Source organism: Eptatretus burgeri, chromosome 4 (assembly GCF_056783735.1).
Source record: "Eptatretus burgeri isolate ZD-2024b chromosome 4, Ebu_testis_v1, whole genome shotgun sequence".
NCBI lineage: Eukaryota > Metazoa > Chordata > Myxini > Myxiniformes > Myxinidae > Eptatretus > Eptatretus burgeri.
The window spans coordinates 11,074,395-11,091,980 of record NC_140964.1 but is presented as its reverse complement, the minus strand read 5'-3'; the positions used below and the strand labels follow the sequence as shown (position 1 = coordinate 11,091,980).

The window sequence follows — 17,586 nt, the reverse complement described above, 5'->3', positions numbered from 1 at the left end:
ATTTTGATTAAGGTCCGGATTCAGATCCGTCCTACAAGTGGGATAAATCGCGTTAACTGTTCAGCCTGGCAGAGGTATGCGCTCTTTTGAATGCTGTTCTCGTTCATTATGCCATCCTCCCTCTTCTTGCTCATCATAATCGGCAGTTTCCATTTTCATTTCATCCCCTCTGTCCGTGCAGGACTGTGGGTGTCACATGTTCCACGTCAGTTAGCCACGTCGTCTCCCCCTCCATGCTGGACCCCCATCCCCTCCCTCTGTCACATTTTGTTTCTGGTTCGCTTGCTTGATATATTTGATATATATATTTGATATATATATATATATATATTTTGATATATATATTTTGATATATATATTTTGCTTGATATTCTGGCGTTCTGCCTTTTAAGCCGCTTGAGTGGGGCGAAGACTTGAGGGAACAAAGTTTGTAGGAGGTGGAGTTCCCGGGAGCAAAGGTCGCGGCGTGCCCTTTGACTCGCCACAGCGCGTCTTCATTGGTGTGCTCACCAGCCAAAGCCCCCTTTACTGTCAATCATTTCAGAGTTTGCGTGACGAATCCATTGGCGCTTCATCTTTTTCAGCGGTTCAAACAAACATTCATGATTCCACCAAAGCTGGAACCCTTTCGGAGGACACTGAAGGAGCACACAAAATTCAATACCAGTACTGGTACATCAAAGTAAACAGAAGGGCACAGACACCAACCACCAATGGTCATGGCCATCAGAGCTAGACAGGTCATGGTTGCAGTTCCCAATTACGGTAACATTTTGTAACTCACAGAGAGAAACATGCCGTCGTGTACTAACGCACACTTCCATCATGCGCACACTTGCAAAATACTGCAATTACTTCGTTTCATGTGACAAAAACTATCCGAGTTATTTTCTGATTTGACAACCAAACCCGGCTGGACTCGGACTCTGTTCGGAAGCATAACTCTCAGAGTTCAAATTCAGCAACTCGGTTCTGATGCAGCACTCAACAAGCATCTCCCTCGTCTTTCTATTTAACAGTGATCTAAAGCTCGTTGAGAAGCTCGAACACTCTTCACGTACAGGGCAAAGGCATTGTAGGACATCGGTGTGTGTGTGTGTGTGTGTGTGTGTGTGTGTGTGTGTGTGTGTGTGTGTGTGTGTGTGTGTGTGTGTGTGTGTGTACCTGAATTGTGAAGACTGGGTAGACACTTATGGTAAAAGTGGTTTGAATTTGGGTTTTTCACATCATGAGGCAGGAGTTGAGAACGGAGCGATAACATGTCAACTCTTTCAAGTTATTCCTCCTTTATTTATTTATTTATTTATTTATTCCCTTTTGATACAGTTTAACTTTCTGGGTAAGTTGTAGGATTTACTCGTTATGCTTGCTGCTGTTCGAAAGGAAGATATTTTTGAAGATAAAAGGAAGATAACTTTTTCCACGGAATAAGGAAGCACATTGAGATGCAGATCTTTTGTAGCTCGATCTGTGTTTTTTTTTTTTTAAATTTATTTTTAATAATTTTTATTGCACCGATTTTCTTCCAGGTTGCAACCGTGATGGATGCGTTAGAAAATGTTGCGTGCCGTGCAGAACAGTATGCAGGTGTACAATATGAGGTCAGCAAGATTCTTGGACGGTACGTCCCTTTAAAAAAACAAAAAATTCTTCCTACCCGTATGCATTTAGCTGCGATACTTCTCAACATTTGTGTTGTTAATCTGCAAGGTTAATGCGTATGACAACATAATACCCCCGTTGGCTTGTGTGCATTTAACAAGTAAAAAATTATTGAAGCCCTTTGTTTTGGTTTGTTTTGATGCCTCTCACTTTCAGACTGTTTGGCCTTCTGTTGCAGGTTGCAGGGTCAGGCCCCGGGAGTAGTGGCACAGCACGTGGTGCGGTGGCTCCGACTCGTTCTGCCCCTCGTTGTTCACCCAGCGGTAAAACTGCGGCAGAGAGCCTACACCGTGGTGGAGGTTGCCCTTCCAATGCTTGCCCAGCAGCCAGAGACTGTGGCTGCCCTGGTGGCAAAAGAGCTTGAAAAGGTAATGGCAGGATAAGAAAGAAAAAGGGAAACCTTGTGGTTTACATGGCTCAACATAGACAATAAATAGCACAATGTCTCTGCAGCTCAACTGAGCTTGACTATCTATAACTTTGATGCATCATGCCTGTTGACTTTTTCGACCCTGGGATAACGCACTCAGAGATTTATTAGCTTGAGGTCGGTTTAATACAGTGTGTGTTAATTGTAGTATAGAATGGAATCGCCAATTATTTTCAAAATCCCATGCTTTAGTGTTATGGTCATTGTAACGATTATCATAAACCTTCCTTAAGTGGCAACTTTTCACCACACGGCCCCGCCATTCATAGCCGGAGAAAAAGCCAGGGCACAATTTTAAGAGGCATGATCGAGGCAGACATCCTGCTAACTAACATACCTCCGTTAGAATTCGCTATTATTTCGCGGCATATCGAACCTCATTATCAGTTATTGATATTCATTTCATTTTGGCCAACTCCAGAACCACAATCAAGTGAGTAATTAACCCTTTCATTGCTTCTTAAGTTGATGATCTTACGAAGCATGGCCGGTCGCTCTTTTAACGTTCACTATAAATGGTCCAATTTCAACATGAGAGTGATTTCTGTAGTTTATGTTTCACAACTCCATACTCCCTTTTCATGTTATTAAACATACTAGCAGATACCCGTCTATGACGAGTATGGGAGACAGGACGGATCACAATACTCGGTTACGGTAGTTTCTTTGGATGTTTTGCTCTGCATTCAACAGCTCAGTTCATATTGGTGGCGTGTCTGGGTGCCCATGGTAGCGTTTGAGACCGGTCGCTTTAGATTGTTTGCCTTGACACACAGTGGCGGATGAGTAACACAAACGATTTGACATATTCATCGTTTCTATATTACCTCCAACAGATTAACAACATGGCAGGATAAAAGTCGTAAATGCTGAGTTGAACAAACGTCCTGACCTCATGGACTTAGTTAAGTGAAGCACGTCGTCTGGGGCCCGGCCGTTGGTTTGCCGACGAGCGCTGTTGATTGTGACGTCATCGATTCTCTCTTTGAAAATTCGATCTATATTCGATTTTTTGAATCCGCTATCACCTGCGTAAATACATGTAACGCATAATGTGAAGATTTCGGAAGTATGAACAGAATATGTTCATAGAAAAGTGTGTTCGAAGTTCCAGGCTTACGCCCATTATATGATGATTGATGGTTGACATTCAGCTTCTCCTGTGGCTTTGCAAGATATTAAGTCGTGTTTATTGTGTTGTGTATTTTACACCACCTGGAAATAAAGGAGCGGTGGGTCTTCAAGATTCCACCGACAATGAGAACATAATCCAGATGGAACTGGCCGAGGGTAGTTCCATGGTCCAGATGTGCTCCAAGACGTATGACTGAAAAGACCTGTATACTCCAGACCACACTGGCGAATACAAGGAAGATGCCCTTACTAAGACGACATGCCTCAAACTGTAACAACGCCAATGGCGTTATCACCCAGATGGCTGAGAAGGCCAAATCCCTGGCCTTAGAAACCAGATCAAATTCTTCTAGATGGTCAGGACATGCAGTGTGGAGCCACAGGTCCTCAATATCATCCAAATCATCTTCCTCAATTTTCAGTGCTTGGGCCCAGCTTCTGGCATGCTTGTCCCTCCAGGGTGGCCATAAAGTCTGGAAACATAGATAATATTATGTCATTGTGTGACAGTTTGAAGACGTCCTTGACGAAAGACGAACGCATTGAGGTGATACTCCTGAGTGGATGTGAGGGGTGGTCATATCGACGGACAGCAGAACACTTCAACGCATGTCATCCCAGAGGAGCTGCCGTCTCCCAGAGCACAATGAGGAAGCTCGTTCAAAAATTCAAGGATACAGGCGTTCATTGTAATTTTGCACAGCGCATTGAACTGTGCATTTCTCATGAGGGGCAACCCATTGAACATGTCAATAAACCATTTATAATGTATATTCGCCTATGTTTCCAGAATGTATGGCCACGCTGTAAAAGGATAGTGTGCGTTTGAATTGTCAGAAGGTGGGCCATCTGAAACTTATCTGTCGAGTGGCATCAACCGCCGTACACGTTATGGACGCCGACCTGGGTCAAGATGTTCAACCAATGTTCTGTCTTTATTCAGTTGTAACACTTCAAACACCCTTATTAATCCCTCCATTTTAATTTTATGATGCACAAATTTCAGAGGTTTACAAGATAATTTTGGATCACCCTGTGTATGAATGCATGCCTCCTTTTTGGAGGAAAATATATTTTGAAGGTCGAACATCACTTTTGAAATTGTAATGTTGCCTGACTGAGTCTTGTCTCTGGCCAGACCCTGCTAAACGAGATGAAGAAGATATCGGACATCCAATACATGCTTGGTGTCTGGAACATCATGGTCACCTTGCTTGGAAATGTGAGCCTTTTCTACTGACTCCTCACTCTGCCTTTTTATTTATTTATTTATTTATTTTGTAAATCCAACATTTTACTTAATTTGCTTCTCCTGAAGTTTTCTAACATGTCTTTAAGGGCATGTAGCATGTATCTTTGCTTCTTCTGTTTATGGTAATGGTTTGCGATGCATATAACGTGAAACCATTGCATTGAAGTTAGGGTCCTCGCACAAGTAACAAACATTTACTCGGCATTCGTCTTCTGCAAAAGCAACTTCCGGCAGAGTGCAGCCTTTGCTTTCTGGCTCTTCTAGCTCGGGTGACCATTTTAACCCTTTGAACCCTGAGCTCCTTGGACTTTCGGCTCCCCCACTCTGGGCTCCCTGGAGAAAAATCCGGCCACGGGGGTATATGGAGGGTTGAATAGCGACCGGTGAACCGGCCACGGGGTATATGGAGGTTTGAATAGCGACCGCTGAACCGGCCGTGAGGGTATATGGAGGTTTGAATAGCGACTGGTGAACCGGCCGCGAGGGTATATGGAGGTTTGAATAGCGACCGGTAAACCGGCCACGAGGGTATATGGAGGTTTGAATAGCGACTGGTGAACCAGCCGTGAGGGTATATGGAGGTTTGAATAGCGACCGCTGAACCGGCCGTGAGGGTATATGGAGGTTTGAATAGCGACTGGTGAACCGGCCGCGAGGGTATATGGAGGTTTGAATAGCGACCGGTAAACCGGTCACGGGGGGTATATGGAGGTTTGAATAGCGACCGGTGAACCGGCCGTGAGGGTATATGGAGGGTTGAATAGCGACCGGTGAACCGACCGCGAGGGTATATGGAGGTTTGAATATCGATCGGTGAACCGGCCACTGGGATATATGGAGGTTTGAATAGCGACCGGTGAACCGGCCACGAGGGTATATGGAGGTTTGAATAGCGACCGGTGAACCGGCCACGAGGGTACATGGAGGTTTGAATAGCGACCGCTGAACCGGCCGTGAGGGTATATGGAGGTTTGAATAGCGACTGGTGAACCGGCCGCGAGGGTATATGGAGGTTTGAATAGCGACCGGTAAACCGGCCACGAGGGTATATGGAGGTTTGAATAGCGACTGGTGAACCGGCCGTGAGGGTATATGGAGGTTTGAATAGCGACCGGTGAACCGGCCGTGAGGGTATATGGAGGTTTGAATAGCGACTGGTGAACCGGCCGCGAGGGTATATGGAGGTTTGAATAGCGACCGGTAAACCGGTCACGGGGGGTATATGGAGGTTTGAATAGCGACCGGTCAACCGGCCGTGAGGGTATATGGAGGTTTGAATAGCGACTGGTGAACCGGCCGCGAGGGTATATGGAGGTTTGAATAGCGACCGGTAAACCGGTCACGGGGGGTATATGGAGGGTTGAATAGCGACCAGTGAACCGGCCACGGGGTATATGGAGGTTTGAATAGCGACTGGTGAACCGGCCGCGAGGGTATATGGAGGTTTGAATAGCGACCGCTGAACCGGCCGTGAGGGTATATGGAGGTTTGAATAGCGACCGGTGAACCGACTGCGAGGGTATATGGAGGTTTGAATAGCGACCGGTGAACTGACCGCGAGGGTATATGCAGGTTTGAATAGCGACCCGTGAACCGACCGCGAGGGTATACGGAAGTTTGAATAGCGACTGGTGAAACCGCCACGGGGGTATATGGAGGTTTGAATAGCGACTGGTGAACCGGTCACGAGGGTATATGGTGGTTTGAATAGCGACCGGTGAACCGACCGCGAGGGTATATGGAGGTTTGAATAGCGACCGGTGAACCGACCGCGAGGGTATACGGAAGTTTGAATAGCGACTGGTGAACCGATCGTGAGGGTATACGGAAGTTTGAATAGCGACCGGTGAACCGATCGCGAGGGTATACGGAAGTTTGAATAGCGACTGGTGAACCCGCCACGGGGGTATATGGTGGTTTGAATAGCGACCGGTGAACCGGCTGTTGTGGTTCAAAGGGTTAATTAACGTGATACATTTGAAAAGGCAGTGAGTGTTGTTTGTATGTATTTAACTAGTGAACCTCGCATTCTAACCGTTTCACCCATGACGATTGGGATAGCGTTATTGTTCAATTGGGGTTTTCTTCTTCTTTTGTGTTCAACACTTGGCTGTTCTGGGGTTTACGCTGTGCCTCTACAATGCCCTCTGCTGGTTAGAATTTGTGATTTGTTCATGGTGCCAGTGATAATTTGCCTACTCCTCGCAAAGGACACCGTGGTATCTTTAATGTCCATGAGTAATACTGCCTGATGTATTGCCTGTTTAACGTCCATCCAAGGTACGGCACACATTGATGAAATTGCCCTGCCTGTGAAACACCGTGATAACGGTTTATAGCTGGGCCAAGATTCAAACCCAGGCTCGATAGGTCAGAGATGAGTGTGAAATGAGGTTCAAAGCAAAGAATGTTGAAACTTCGGATTGTCTCAACACCAGAACCCATCATTCTTGTCCAATCCGTGTCCTTGGTCGTGATGAAAAGAGGACCATTCATGCCAAAATGAACGGAATCCTAAGGGGATATCCCCCCCTCCCCCAAGGGGTTTTGTGACCTGCGGTATTGCCCGTGACACCCTTATGGAAGTGAATTTTATTTTTGGGAATTCAGAATGGTCTGATCCATTGAATGACCTGATCAAACATAATGTTGTTAAGATGTATAAATAAGTTATCGTGGTGTTTTTTTTTCCAAGGCCGCTTCCAATAACAAAAGTAAAAAAGTAATTTCGACAATAATTACAATAGTATAATAATATTAAAGGGAAACCCAAATGCAAACCTCCCTACCCCCCCACTCCCCCCTCAAAAACCATTCGTCATGATATAATTTGAAGGGAAAAAACATTTTTTGATATTTTTGTTTTCTGGCAATCACGAAGTCCCAGAAAATGGTCTCGTGTCGATTTTTGATTTTTGCCAGTGACGTCACACCTTGAACCCACCTTGATCCAAGCGGCGACTTTACATCGAGAAATGGTGTATTCCGATACTGAATACACCGTCGTTCGCAACTGTGAAGGTTCTCAGTTTGTTGAAACTGATCAGTGTGATTTTGAAGAAACTATTTGAGACAAAAATTAGTGATGCTATTTTGAGAGAATTGTGGAGCCGTATCGTTGCGAGCATTATGCGAGCGATTCAGACGAAGAATATAACGATGTAGGACTTGTCGGTGTTGGTGAAGATGGAAATGCTGGTCGCATGTTCACTATAGATTGGTTGCTTTTGTGTTTCTGTTCATTTAACCATTTATAAGGGATTTTGTATCCATTGATAAATCGGTTATATTGTTGTGGATTTGGAAAACTATCGCACAAAACATTCAGGTTCCTGTAGCTCAGTTATATCGGTATGTGTTTTGTAGATAGCTTCCTTCCCTTGTCTAGTGGGTGAATCAATGTAAATGTGCTGCGATTAATTTTAATAGTTAGGAGTTTTTTCGGGATTCTGCAGAGAAGAACAACGACCCTACCGCCCCGAGATTCTTGCAGCGTAAACAAGAATGACCGTTGGAAGGATGCGACACCAAAGAACAACAATCCCCCGCCCCGGGATTTTCCCCGCGCACCGGGGAGGGGTGAGCGTGATGAGCGCATAAATGGAGCCAGCCGGAGAGGGAGTAAGTGAGGAGTGAGAGTGAGTGAGCAGAGGGCAGTGAACAGCGAGCCAGTGAGAAGCGAGGAAGGAGCGCTGATCTTGCTGGAGCGCTCACCATGTTGGAGCGCTCCTGTTGTGAGAGCGCTCGTCTCCGAAGGCCTGGACTGGTCTTGCCGCTGCTGTCTGGAACGTTTTCTTCCTTCTCCTCCTCCTCCTGAAAGACCATCCGCCGCCGGAGCCGGAAGGGTTGTGTACCGTCTCCAGAGTGAACGGGGTCGAGGTTTTGGTGGCCGGGACGGGCGCCGAGCCGAGTCATCCGGAAGACCGCACAAGGCGGACAGGTCCAAAATAGACCCTGGTCTCAGCTCCACTATCCTCTGTGCTGAAGGCCAAAATAAAGGTGTCAGCCACCACTTCTTTTGTGTGTGTGTGTGTGTGTGTGTGTGTGTGTGTGTGTGTGTGTGTGTGTGTGTGTGTGTGTGTGTGTGTGTGTGTGTGTGTGTGTGTGTGTGTCCGTCCATGGGCCCGTCCTCTAAGTAGTAAACTGTTAAGTGCTTGTGCCTGTATATACGTGCATTGTCTGAAATTTGGTTTAATTCTGCCTCTTACGTGTTTCCCTAATTCCGCCCATTATTGTTGAATAAATACCCGATTGTTAAATGTATCAGCTCGTTTTGTGTTTCCTTCATTGGTTAAACATGACGTGTGATTGAGAATTAGTAAAAGCTGTTACGGCCCTAAGGGGACATTTGGACCGACGGTTCTTGGCGATTAAACCGCTCAGAATCGCACACGGAACGAGCGTGCTAAGCGGCTCGTTTTCGTACGAGTTCCGTCGAGGGTGAATTTCCCCGGTAGTTGGACCACGTGAGTATTTAGGGAAATTGAAATTGGCAATCGACCCTACCCCACGTGGGCTATCCATTGGCGAATTTCGGTCCGATAGAGGACCCGTCAACTCTGGACTTATCCGGGGCGGCGACCTATACATTCCGGGCGATCGGTCGGGCTGACTTGCAGCTCCATCTCGCGGCCGTGCTCGTGGTCGATACCTGGCCCCGCAACAATATTACTCCAACAACATGGCCACAGACACGACGGTACGACATGGCTCGGACATGACGCTATGACATTTTAAATCCAGTTGTGCACAGTCTGCCAGTATAGAAGCGACACGACATTGTCGCTTTTACACTGGCAGACTGTGCACTGCTGTATTTTAAAAAAAATTCAAGATGCACTCCAGTACTGTACTTAAAATTTTTGAACAATGTTACATCGGACTTGTGCGACTTAAATTGACTGTTGTCCGAACAAAACTCATCGATGTAAGATTTTGGCTTGGCAGTTGTGTACCAATGAGAGTGTGAGTATGTGAAGCAAGTGTCTTTTCGCCTCCAGGAACTTCACAAGAAGGGCAAGCTTGTTAACCCGCTCCTGCAGCTAGTTGAGTCTGCTTTCCGAAGCCCAGCCTTGCCCATTAAGCAAGCGGCATTCAACTCGTGGAAGGTCCTTATTGACAATTTTGCCAAGAACCCAGGCAAGATGGTGCATGGATCTGCACATGTATTGTTCCTCGATGCTTTTTATCTTGACCGTGTTCATTATTGCTTCGCCCATCCGCCGCGCAGCGGTAGATTGGGTTTTGCTGTGTGGTTTACCATTTCAGCCTTTATCACAAATTTTTCAGCAAAACCACAGTCAGTACAAATAGGTCTTATTATCTCATCCACCGCACAGCATGAGACTGCTGGGTTTTGTAATCGCTTATGTGTTTCTTTATTCGCTGTTTGAGATTTTTTTTCACCATTGTTTCAAGAAACCTTTATTATGAGTACATGGAAAACATTAATTAATAAATTCAACTTTTGGTTGTTTTATTTTTTTGCCTCCGCCGACGAAGAGGCATTATGTTTTCATGTTGTCCTTCCGGCTGTCCGTCCCTCCGTGCATCTGTAATAGGTTTTCGTTGCTGCGACAACTTAAGAATGGCTGAAGCGATCCAAGTCAAAATTGGTACAAGTATGTATAATGGTGTAAAGATGAATTGATTAGATTTTGGGGTCAAAATGTCAAAGGTCAGAGGTCATGCGAGGTAAAAATTGTTACCGTGCTCACTTGTGAGCCAGTGATGGGATTTTGACCAAACTTGGTACAAGTATACAGTATGATGCAAATATGAACTGATTCGATTGCGGCATCGAAAGGTCAAAGTCAATGATAGGTTTACATTGCCACGATAACTTTAAAATGGCTGGAGGGATCCAAGTCAAACTTATTACAAGTACATTTAATGACGTGTTCATAAACTGATTAGATTATCGGGTCAAGAGGTCAAAGGTCATGCCAGGTAAAAATGTGAAATTTGAGAGCAGCTGAAGGGATTTAAATCAATATTTGTACAAGTATTTAATAATGTGGGTGGAATCATATTTGTCGACGTCAAAGCGTGCCGTTCTGGTTTGCTCGCCTGTTCGAAGAACAGAGAGCGATAGCGATACCCCCGGCGTGAGCGTCAGTGTCAGCGTCAGCGTGAGCGTGAAAATGTTAAAGTTTTTGGTGCAAGTTATTTCCTTTCTAATGTTTTTATCTACCACACTATCTTTTTTACTGATTACAATATACAAATACATATATTGCTTTAAAATTGTTTGGATCAGACTTCACTGGAATGCTTTATTAAAAATATTATTAGACTAGTCTTTTAAAAACGATAAATGTATAAACAGGCGAGCATTGGGTGGCTTTGACACCAACTCTGGTTTTATTGTTGTTTTCATCAATGTTAGTTCGAGTACAAAGCGGACACGGATGGGCTTTGCATTTTGAGATGCTTTCAAGTTCTACTTGTTCCTATGTTCTTCCTAACCAATGTACTTCCAAAAACGAGAATTTTAGTAATCCTTTTTGTGAGAGGATACAATTATCAGTAATATGACCGATTTGTGTTGAATATGTTGTAATTTAGAAAACCTTTGTCTGAATCCCAAAAAGGAAACTTTAATCGGCATTTTTTGAGCACCTCTTGAATGCGTGACTTAATACTTTTGGGATAATTGCTTCTAAATGAAAGAAAAACAAAAACCCAACAGGCTAACATGTGGTTGATTTCAAACCTTGCCCTACTCGTACAGAGGTGCTTTTTAGTATGCGACGCCTGAAGCTGCTGTTGCAACCTCTGGCTGAACTGGCGACGCGTAACGAGCTGCTTCTTCAGACACGCTTACTTGTGTGGTGGCACCTTGTGTTACGGCTTGGTGCGCATGCCATGTCCCGCTTTGATGTGGTCAGCTCTTTATCTTGCACTTGTTTCTCAAAAAATACTTGGAATGTCCTTCACGCGTGATGTTGAGAAGCACTTTCTGACGAGTCGTGGTGTTGTATGGGTGTATGTGCACGTCAGGTTGTTGTTCCCCTATTGACTTTCGTTCTTGGATCCCCTCTGGAGACGAACCTCTCTCGCACCTCTTCACGTTCTTCTGTCACCTCCCCAGCGACTCCAGGAGCCACTCCAATATCTGGTCAGTCCCTGCTAGTTTGTGTCTGAGAATGTTATTGTGTGATCGTTTTGTTTTCGAGTTTGGTTATTAAACCCTCACACAACAGCGTTGAACTCTTCCTGGATTGTCCAAGTCAGCACCATTTAAAATTGTTGATTATCTGTTCATTGATTTACCTGGCCAACAAACTCTCTCAATATTTGCCAACATGGTATGAAATTATTTTATTTTTTTTAATATGCAGTACTTCATTTTATTGCCCATCTGTCACCTATGGCAATGTATGAAAATAAACTTCTCGCTGAATCGACCAAAAAGCAGATGAAGAAGCTGCGTGGTGGACGTTTATGGAAGGGGGATAATGAGACACTGTATTGTGAGATGAAGAAGAATATGTACATATGAACAATGGTGCCACGACTTGCAATCTTCTCTCATCCGTTGCCATCCGTGCTTTGCGGCAGGACTGGTGATTCATTCGACTCCCTCCATTGTCTCTCCGGGCCAACGGGCGTCTGCTGTGCTGCAAAAGAGGGCTTGTGAGATTGTTGCTCATCTAGTTGTTGGCCCTGACATTCTGCAAAAGGAGGTCTCCAAAGAGATGCGCCTTTTTCTCGGTGAGGTGGAATTCCTTCCGAAACGTCGAATACTTCCCTTGAGTAACAGATTCCTATGCCGATCTTAATCGGAATTTTGCTCCAATTTTTCAATGTCCAGCGTTAAAACACATTGGTTGGTTGCATTTGCAAAGTATCAGGTTGTCTAAGTGTGGCGGGGCAGGTGGGTTTATATTTTAATTAAATATCGCCTGGATGACTCCCCTCTCCCCCTTTCTCCCAAATTTGTTATTTAAAAAAATGTTTTTTTTCTTTGTTTACTTTTACTTTTAAATTATTATTTTAATTTTCATCTATCTTTCATCATCATTTGGGGGGGAATAAAATTGCTTGTAATAAATGATCATGATTGATCAGCCCGTTGGAACCTGTTCAAAAATGTTTCAGCCAAGGAGCAGCCGAGCGAGACTCTGTCGACTTTGTAAAACTGTTTGGGTATTATTTTGATCATCAAGCCCAGTTTATTTTGATCAACCCTCAACCCTAACCCAACATCAGGCCTCAAGAAGAAAGCTAAGATGCCAGGCAGAAGCGAGGATAGCATGTGGTTATAGTCATGAGAGCCATCTCGTGTTGGGCTGTGGTCTTGAGTCGATGCATTGTGAATTATTATCATGCGGATACAATTCTTCGTTCGTATGCGGCACAAAGCTGTGGGGGGAGCATCATTGGTTGAGGGTTTGGCTGTGCCGTTGATTTAATGCCCTTCTGTTGTTCAGGACAGGAATTTGTAATTTATTTATGGTGCCAGAGATATCTCACCGACTCTTCACAAAGGACGCTGTTGGATCTTTAACGTCCACCAATGAATGCTGGTAGACGGGAATGCCTGTTTAACATCCATCCAAGTGACGACACTCACATTGATGAATAATGCTGCCTGTGAAACACCAGGACAATAGTTTATAGCTGGGTCAGGGTTCAAATCCAGGCAAGACAGCTTTTTTTTTTTTTTTTTTTCTTTTTTGTATACAATGCTGAGACTCGTATGAGAGCTTACACAGGTCAGGTCATGTACGGGAGCATGCGCCGGAGCAGCACGTCACTGCGTCCACTTTCCGCCGGTACTCCAGGGGCCTCCTTCTGGCCATCCCCCAGGCAGATGCCTGGCCCATCCCCATCTCCTTGAGATGCCGATCAACCTGCTGCAACCATGAGCTTGAGATGCTGTCCATACAGCCACAGCTGATGCTCACGGATTATGCAGGTAACAAATATCATTTGAGTCTCTCTCAGCAACTGCTCGTTGGACACAGTCCGATCAGCGATACCCAAGAATTCTCTGCAGAGACCTGGTACCAAAGGAATTAAGTCGCCGTCTCAGGTCCCTGGTCAGAGTCCAAGTTTCACATCCGCAGAGCAAGCCTGGAAGCATTAAGGACCTGAAAACTCAGACTTTCGTCCTCCCGCACAGGTACAGGCAGCGCCACAACCCATTATTCAGGGAATCCACAACTCCCCAGCCCTGACTCAGATGTCTGTTGACCTCTGGCTCACAGCCAGCAGAGGCAGGAATATCACTGCCAAGATAAGTGAATCTCTCCGTGACCTCAACAACCACACCACAAACGGGTGCAGACAAGATGGCAGCATCCATGATGTCATTGAAAGCCTGGATCTTAGTTTTGACCCAGGAAACCCATAATCCCAGCGGCTCTTACTCCTCATTCAGCACCTCGAGGGCCCCCAAAAGGATATCTCGAGTCTCCACAAAGATGACTACATCATCTGCAAAATCAAGGTCAGAGACTTGACATTTCCAAACGATACAACGCAGCTTGATCTCTGACATCTTACCCAGAATCCAGTCCATAAAAGTGCTGAAAAGTGTTGGGGCCAGTACACACCCGTGACAAACTCCAGTAACAACTGAAAATAAGTCGGAGATGGTACCACCACATCTCTCAGCACTCTCAGTACCAGAGTATAGTTCAGACATCAGATCGATCAGTTTTGGTGGCACCCCACCAAGACCAAGAATCCTCCAGAGGGCATCCCGATTCACTGAATTGAACACTTTGCAGAGATCAACATCGGCTGAAAACAGCCCCTGCCGAAACTCTCGTCTGCGTTCGGTGAGGACCTGAAGAGCAAGGATACGGTCAATGGTTGACCTCTTTGGTGTAAAGCTCACTGCTCTGGACGCTAGTGCTGAAGCAGATGGTGGCAAACCCTATCAAAAAAGATGTGAGCAAAGACCTTGCCCAGCACTGAGAGCAGCGTCACCCCTCTTTGGCCTAGTACAGCCGCTCAAAGTAACCGGCCCAGTGGGTCTTCACTTCGGACTCCTCTTTCAAGAGGCCACCACTCTCTGCTCTAACTGCAGTACACCGAGGGATGGGCTTGGATGAACGCAATGCTCGAATTCCCCAGTAAGCAAGATGAGAATCCCTTGACCACAGGTGATCCTGTACCCCCTCACACATTCCTCACACAAAGGCCTCCTTGTCCACCCTTAGCGCACGTACAGTTTTATGCCTCAGCTTCCTGAACAGCTCAGCTTTGCCATTCAGCCTGGCCCTGCGATTCTGGTCAATGGTGTCAGTGTCCCTTCTTTTTGTTCTTCACCCATGGTGAGTTCCAAGACATCTACAGGCAACATCAACGATGGTGGTCTTGAAGGCACTCCACAACTCCTCAGGATTCCCAAAAGCACCCAGACCCCCAAATCTCTGCTTGGCCTGTTCACAAACTCCTCAGCCACCCTCTCATCCTTGAGCTTGCCAACATCCAGCCTAGGCTGGGATGGTACAATTCTCCTGGATTTAAGCTGCAACTTCAGAGTTACTGCAATAAGTCTGTGGTCAGTATTGAGGAACTGAGCACTCCGGTAGACCGTGCTGTTCTGGATCATCATCCAGCGACCATCAACGAACACATGGTCAATCTCCTTTGCCACACTGCCAGCGTTGGAATACCAAGTCCTGTGATGAGCCTGTGGCTGCTGAAAACATGAACCGGCCACCCTAAATCCACGACTTCTTGCAAAGTCAAGGAACTTGGTGGTATTCAGGTTCACAGTTCCATACCCACGGGGACAAACACACATCTCATTACCATCCCTGTCAGTTCCAGTTGATGTATTATAATCCCCAAAGATGAGAAGAGTATCTCACCTGGTGCACTGATCAACCACAGACTCGAGCGTGGCATAGAATGCGTCCTTCACGGTGAGATTACTCGGCACAGTCGGGGCATATTCAGTGACCAGGGAAATGGCACCCAAGGAGTGATGAATCTTTTGTCTCATTATGCTCTCGTTGACCGGTGTTACCTCTATAATTATCATTGGAGTCAGCTTATTGGACACAACGACAGCAACTCCTTGGACATGGTAACCATCAGAGTGACCAGACCAACAGTAGGTGTAACCACCCACCATGATCTCGCCGCAATCCAGTCTCCGAACCTCAGAAAGTGCTGCAATACCTATGTTCAAACGCTTGAGCTCGGGTGATAACAGAGACAGGTGATCATCCTCTCTTCGGGATAGAACATTCCATCCACCGACCCGAAGAGAACTCCTCAGGTTCACCCAAGGAGACCGCCGTCTGGTACACGACACCTCAGCACCACCCCGACACACTCTACCGCATTCTGACCTGGGAAGATTACCCCATGGGTTTTCCTCCTGTCATCAAAGATTGGGGGTCCAGAAGGCTTTGGCCCAATCCTGTTATCCAGTGAACTGCCCTGCAGAGGAAGGCTGCACAGGAGGTACTCCCACCGAGTGGGTTTGCAGTTGTTTTTTGTGCTTTTCGTATGTTTTGTGGAATGAAGGGTTTTACGGTGATGGAGTGCAAATCCTGCCACTGACCTCTGAATAAAAAGTAACCCAACTGCAGGAAGGCGTCCGCAGACAGAGTTGGGCACAAGATATGGATGGCCGTTGGCTTACAAGGAGCTCATCCTCCCTTTGACAGGTTTTGCTTTCAATCCTGCTGGGTGTCCATATCATACACCCTCCTCACTCGGAAACCTGGTGGGGGAGACTGTTTCGTTGCAGACAACCTGACCATGAAATAGGTTTGTACAGTTTTACATGACACCTGTAGCAAGTCACAGATCTAATCTGACCTGACCTGACCTGACCTGGAACGTGCAACAAGGGGAGCAGGAGACAAGAGGGGTGGGAGAGTGAAGGACAAAACAGTGTGGAACAGAGTCATGAGGAGATCTCCGGAAGGGAGAGGGCTTGGGGTGGTGTACACAGGGTAAACAGGATTGACATGACAGGAGCTTTCAGGAAGGAAAGCAGGGAATTTGAAGGAGCTGGGTTTGGGGCGGATTAATGGGGGTAGAAAAGATTGTGATTTTGGTTGGGGGAAGATGAGAGATGGTGGTGAACAGCTGTTTTGAAGACCTGGGTGGAAGAGTGGGATTGAAGAGAGTGTGTAAGGTGATGGTGAATAGATTGAAGAGGGTGCAAAGCTGGTAGGTGAATGGAAAAGATGTAATAAAACAATGCATTTCAGTGTCCCAATAATTTAATTTTGCTCTCCCACGAACCGAGATTTTTGTATTCCAAAAGCAAATATTCCTGGGAATAGATAAATCTGCTCATCAATGCAGGGAGTAGCTGAAAAATTGAAACGACAACACAAAATGAAACGGAACGCAATCGACCGACCTGATGCAGACAAACATTTCCAGCGGTTAGCTTTTTTAACTTAGCCGACTGACCTTGTGAACCTCCAGCGGAGTCTAACGTCGCTCTAATAACTGCAGTGCGAGTTGAACCATTTATTCACATGTACACGGGAAGAAACAGTCACAGAGCAACACCAAGATGAGCTGTTGTGAACTTCCTTCTCTCAGAGTTATGTTCCCAAGCCTTGCTTTTTATAGCAAAATTATTTGCATGGAAAGGGGGGAAAGAGGGGTCATGGGTCAGGCAATGAACAAGTACATGTTATCTTGGAAAAACTACATCTCACTCAATGTTCCTCGGTCTTAATTAGCAGAGCATCATATGCGGTTTGTGTGCGAGCATGGGAACACCGGTCACAATGTGCAAGCATGGGAATTCATCTCCCACTCAATTTGTGATTTGGTTGCAAGTGAGCAGTTCGATTCACAGGGCAATGGGCTCCCTCATCCTTGGGGCTGTTTATGTTGCAAATGTGTGGACTGCTTCCTCTGTTCAAGGATGTGATGTGAAAAAAATACACTTTCATTTGCCTTCACTCTGGGTTCGAACATTTTCTCATGATCCTTCTTGGTGAACAACTCCATATATGATGCCAAAACGACTTTAGTTAATTACAATGCTTTGCAATAGACTTGATACCTTTACAAGCATTTAAATGCATAAGTATGTTGTGAGCTATTAGTTTAAGTACACGCAATATGAATACACAGCTGTGCCAGTTATGTCCCCATGGACCTTGTA

At 45.7% G+C, this 17,586-nt stretch overlaps 1 protein-coding gene across 5 annotated transcripts in view; it reads left to right on the top strand.

The window, feature by feature from the left end:
- Positions 1–17,586, top strand: part of LOC147027472 (uncharacterized) — a 144,494-nt gene that overhangs the window by 31,345 nt on the left and 95,563 nt on the right. For all 5 annotated transcript variants that reach the window (XM_085876926.1, XM_085876923.1, XM_085876925.1 and 2 more), the window contains 7 exons: positions 1,530–1,621; positions 1,841–2,030; positions 4,365–4,448; positions 9,479–9,617; positions 11,212–11,363; positions 11,481–11,598; positions 12,042–12,194. In XM_085876926.1, coding sequence (XP_085733052.1) covers positions 1,530–1,621; positions 1,841–2,030; positions 4,365–4,448; positions 9,479–9,617; positions 11,212–11,363; positions 11,481–11,598; positions 12,042–12,194 — 928 coding nt within the window. The remainder of the gene's footprint in view (positions 1–1,529; positions 1,622–1,840; positions 2,031–4,364; positions 4,449–9,478; positions 9,618–11,211; positions 11,364–11,480; positions 11,599–12,041; positions 12,195–17,586) is intronic.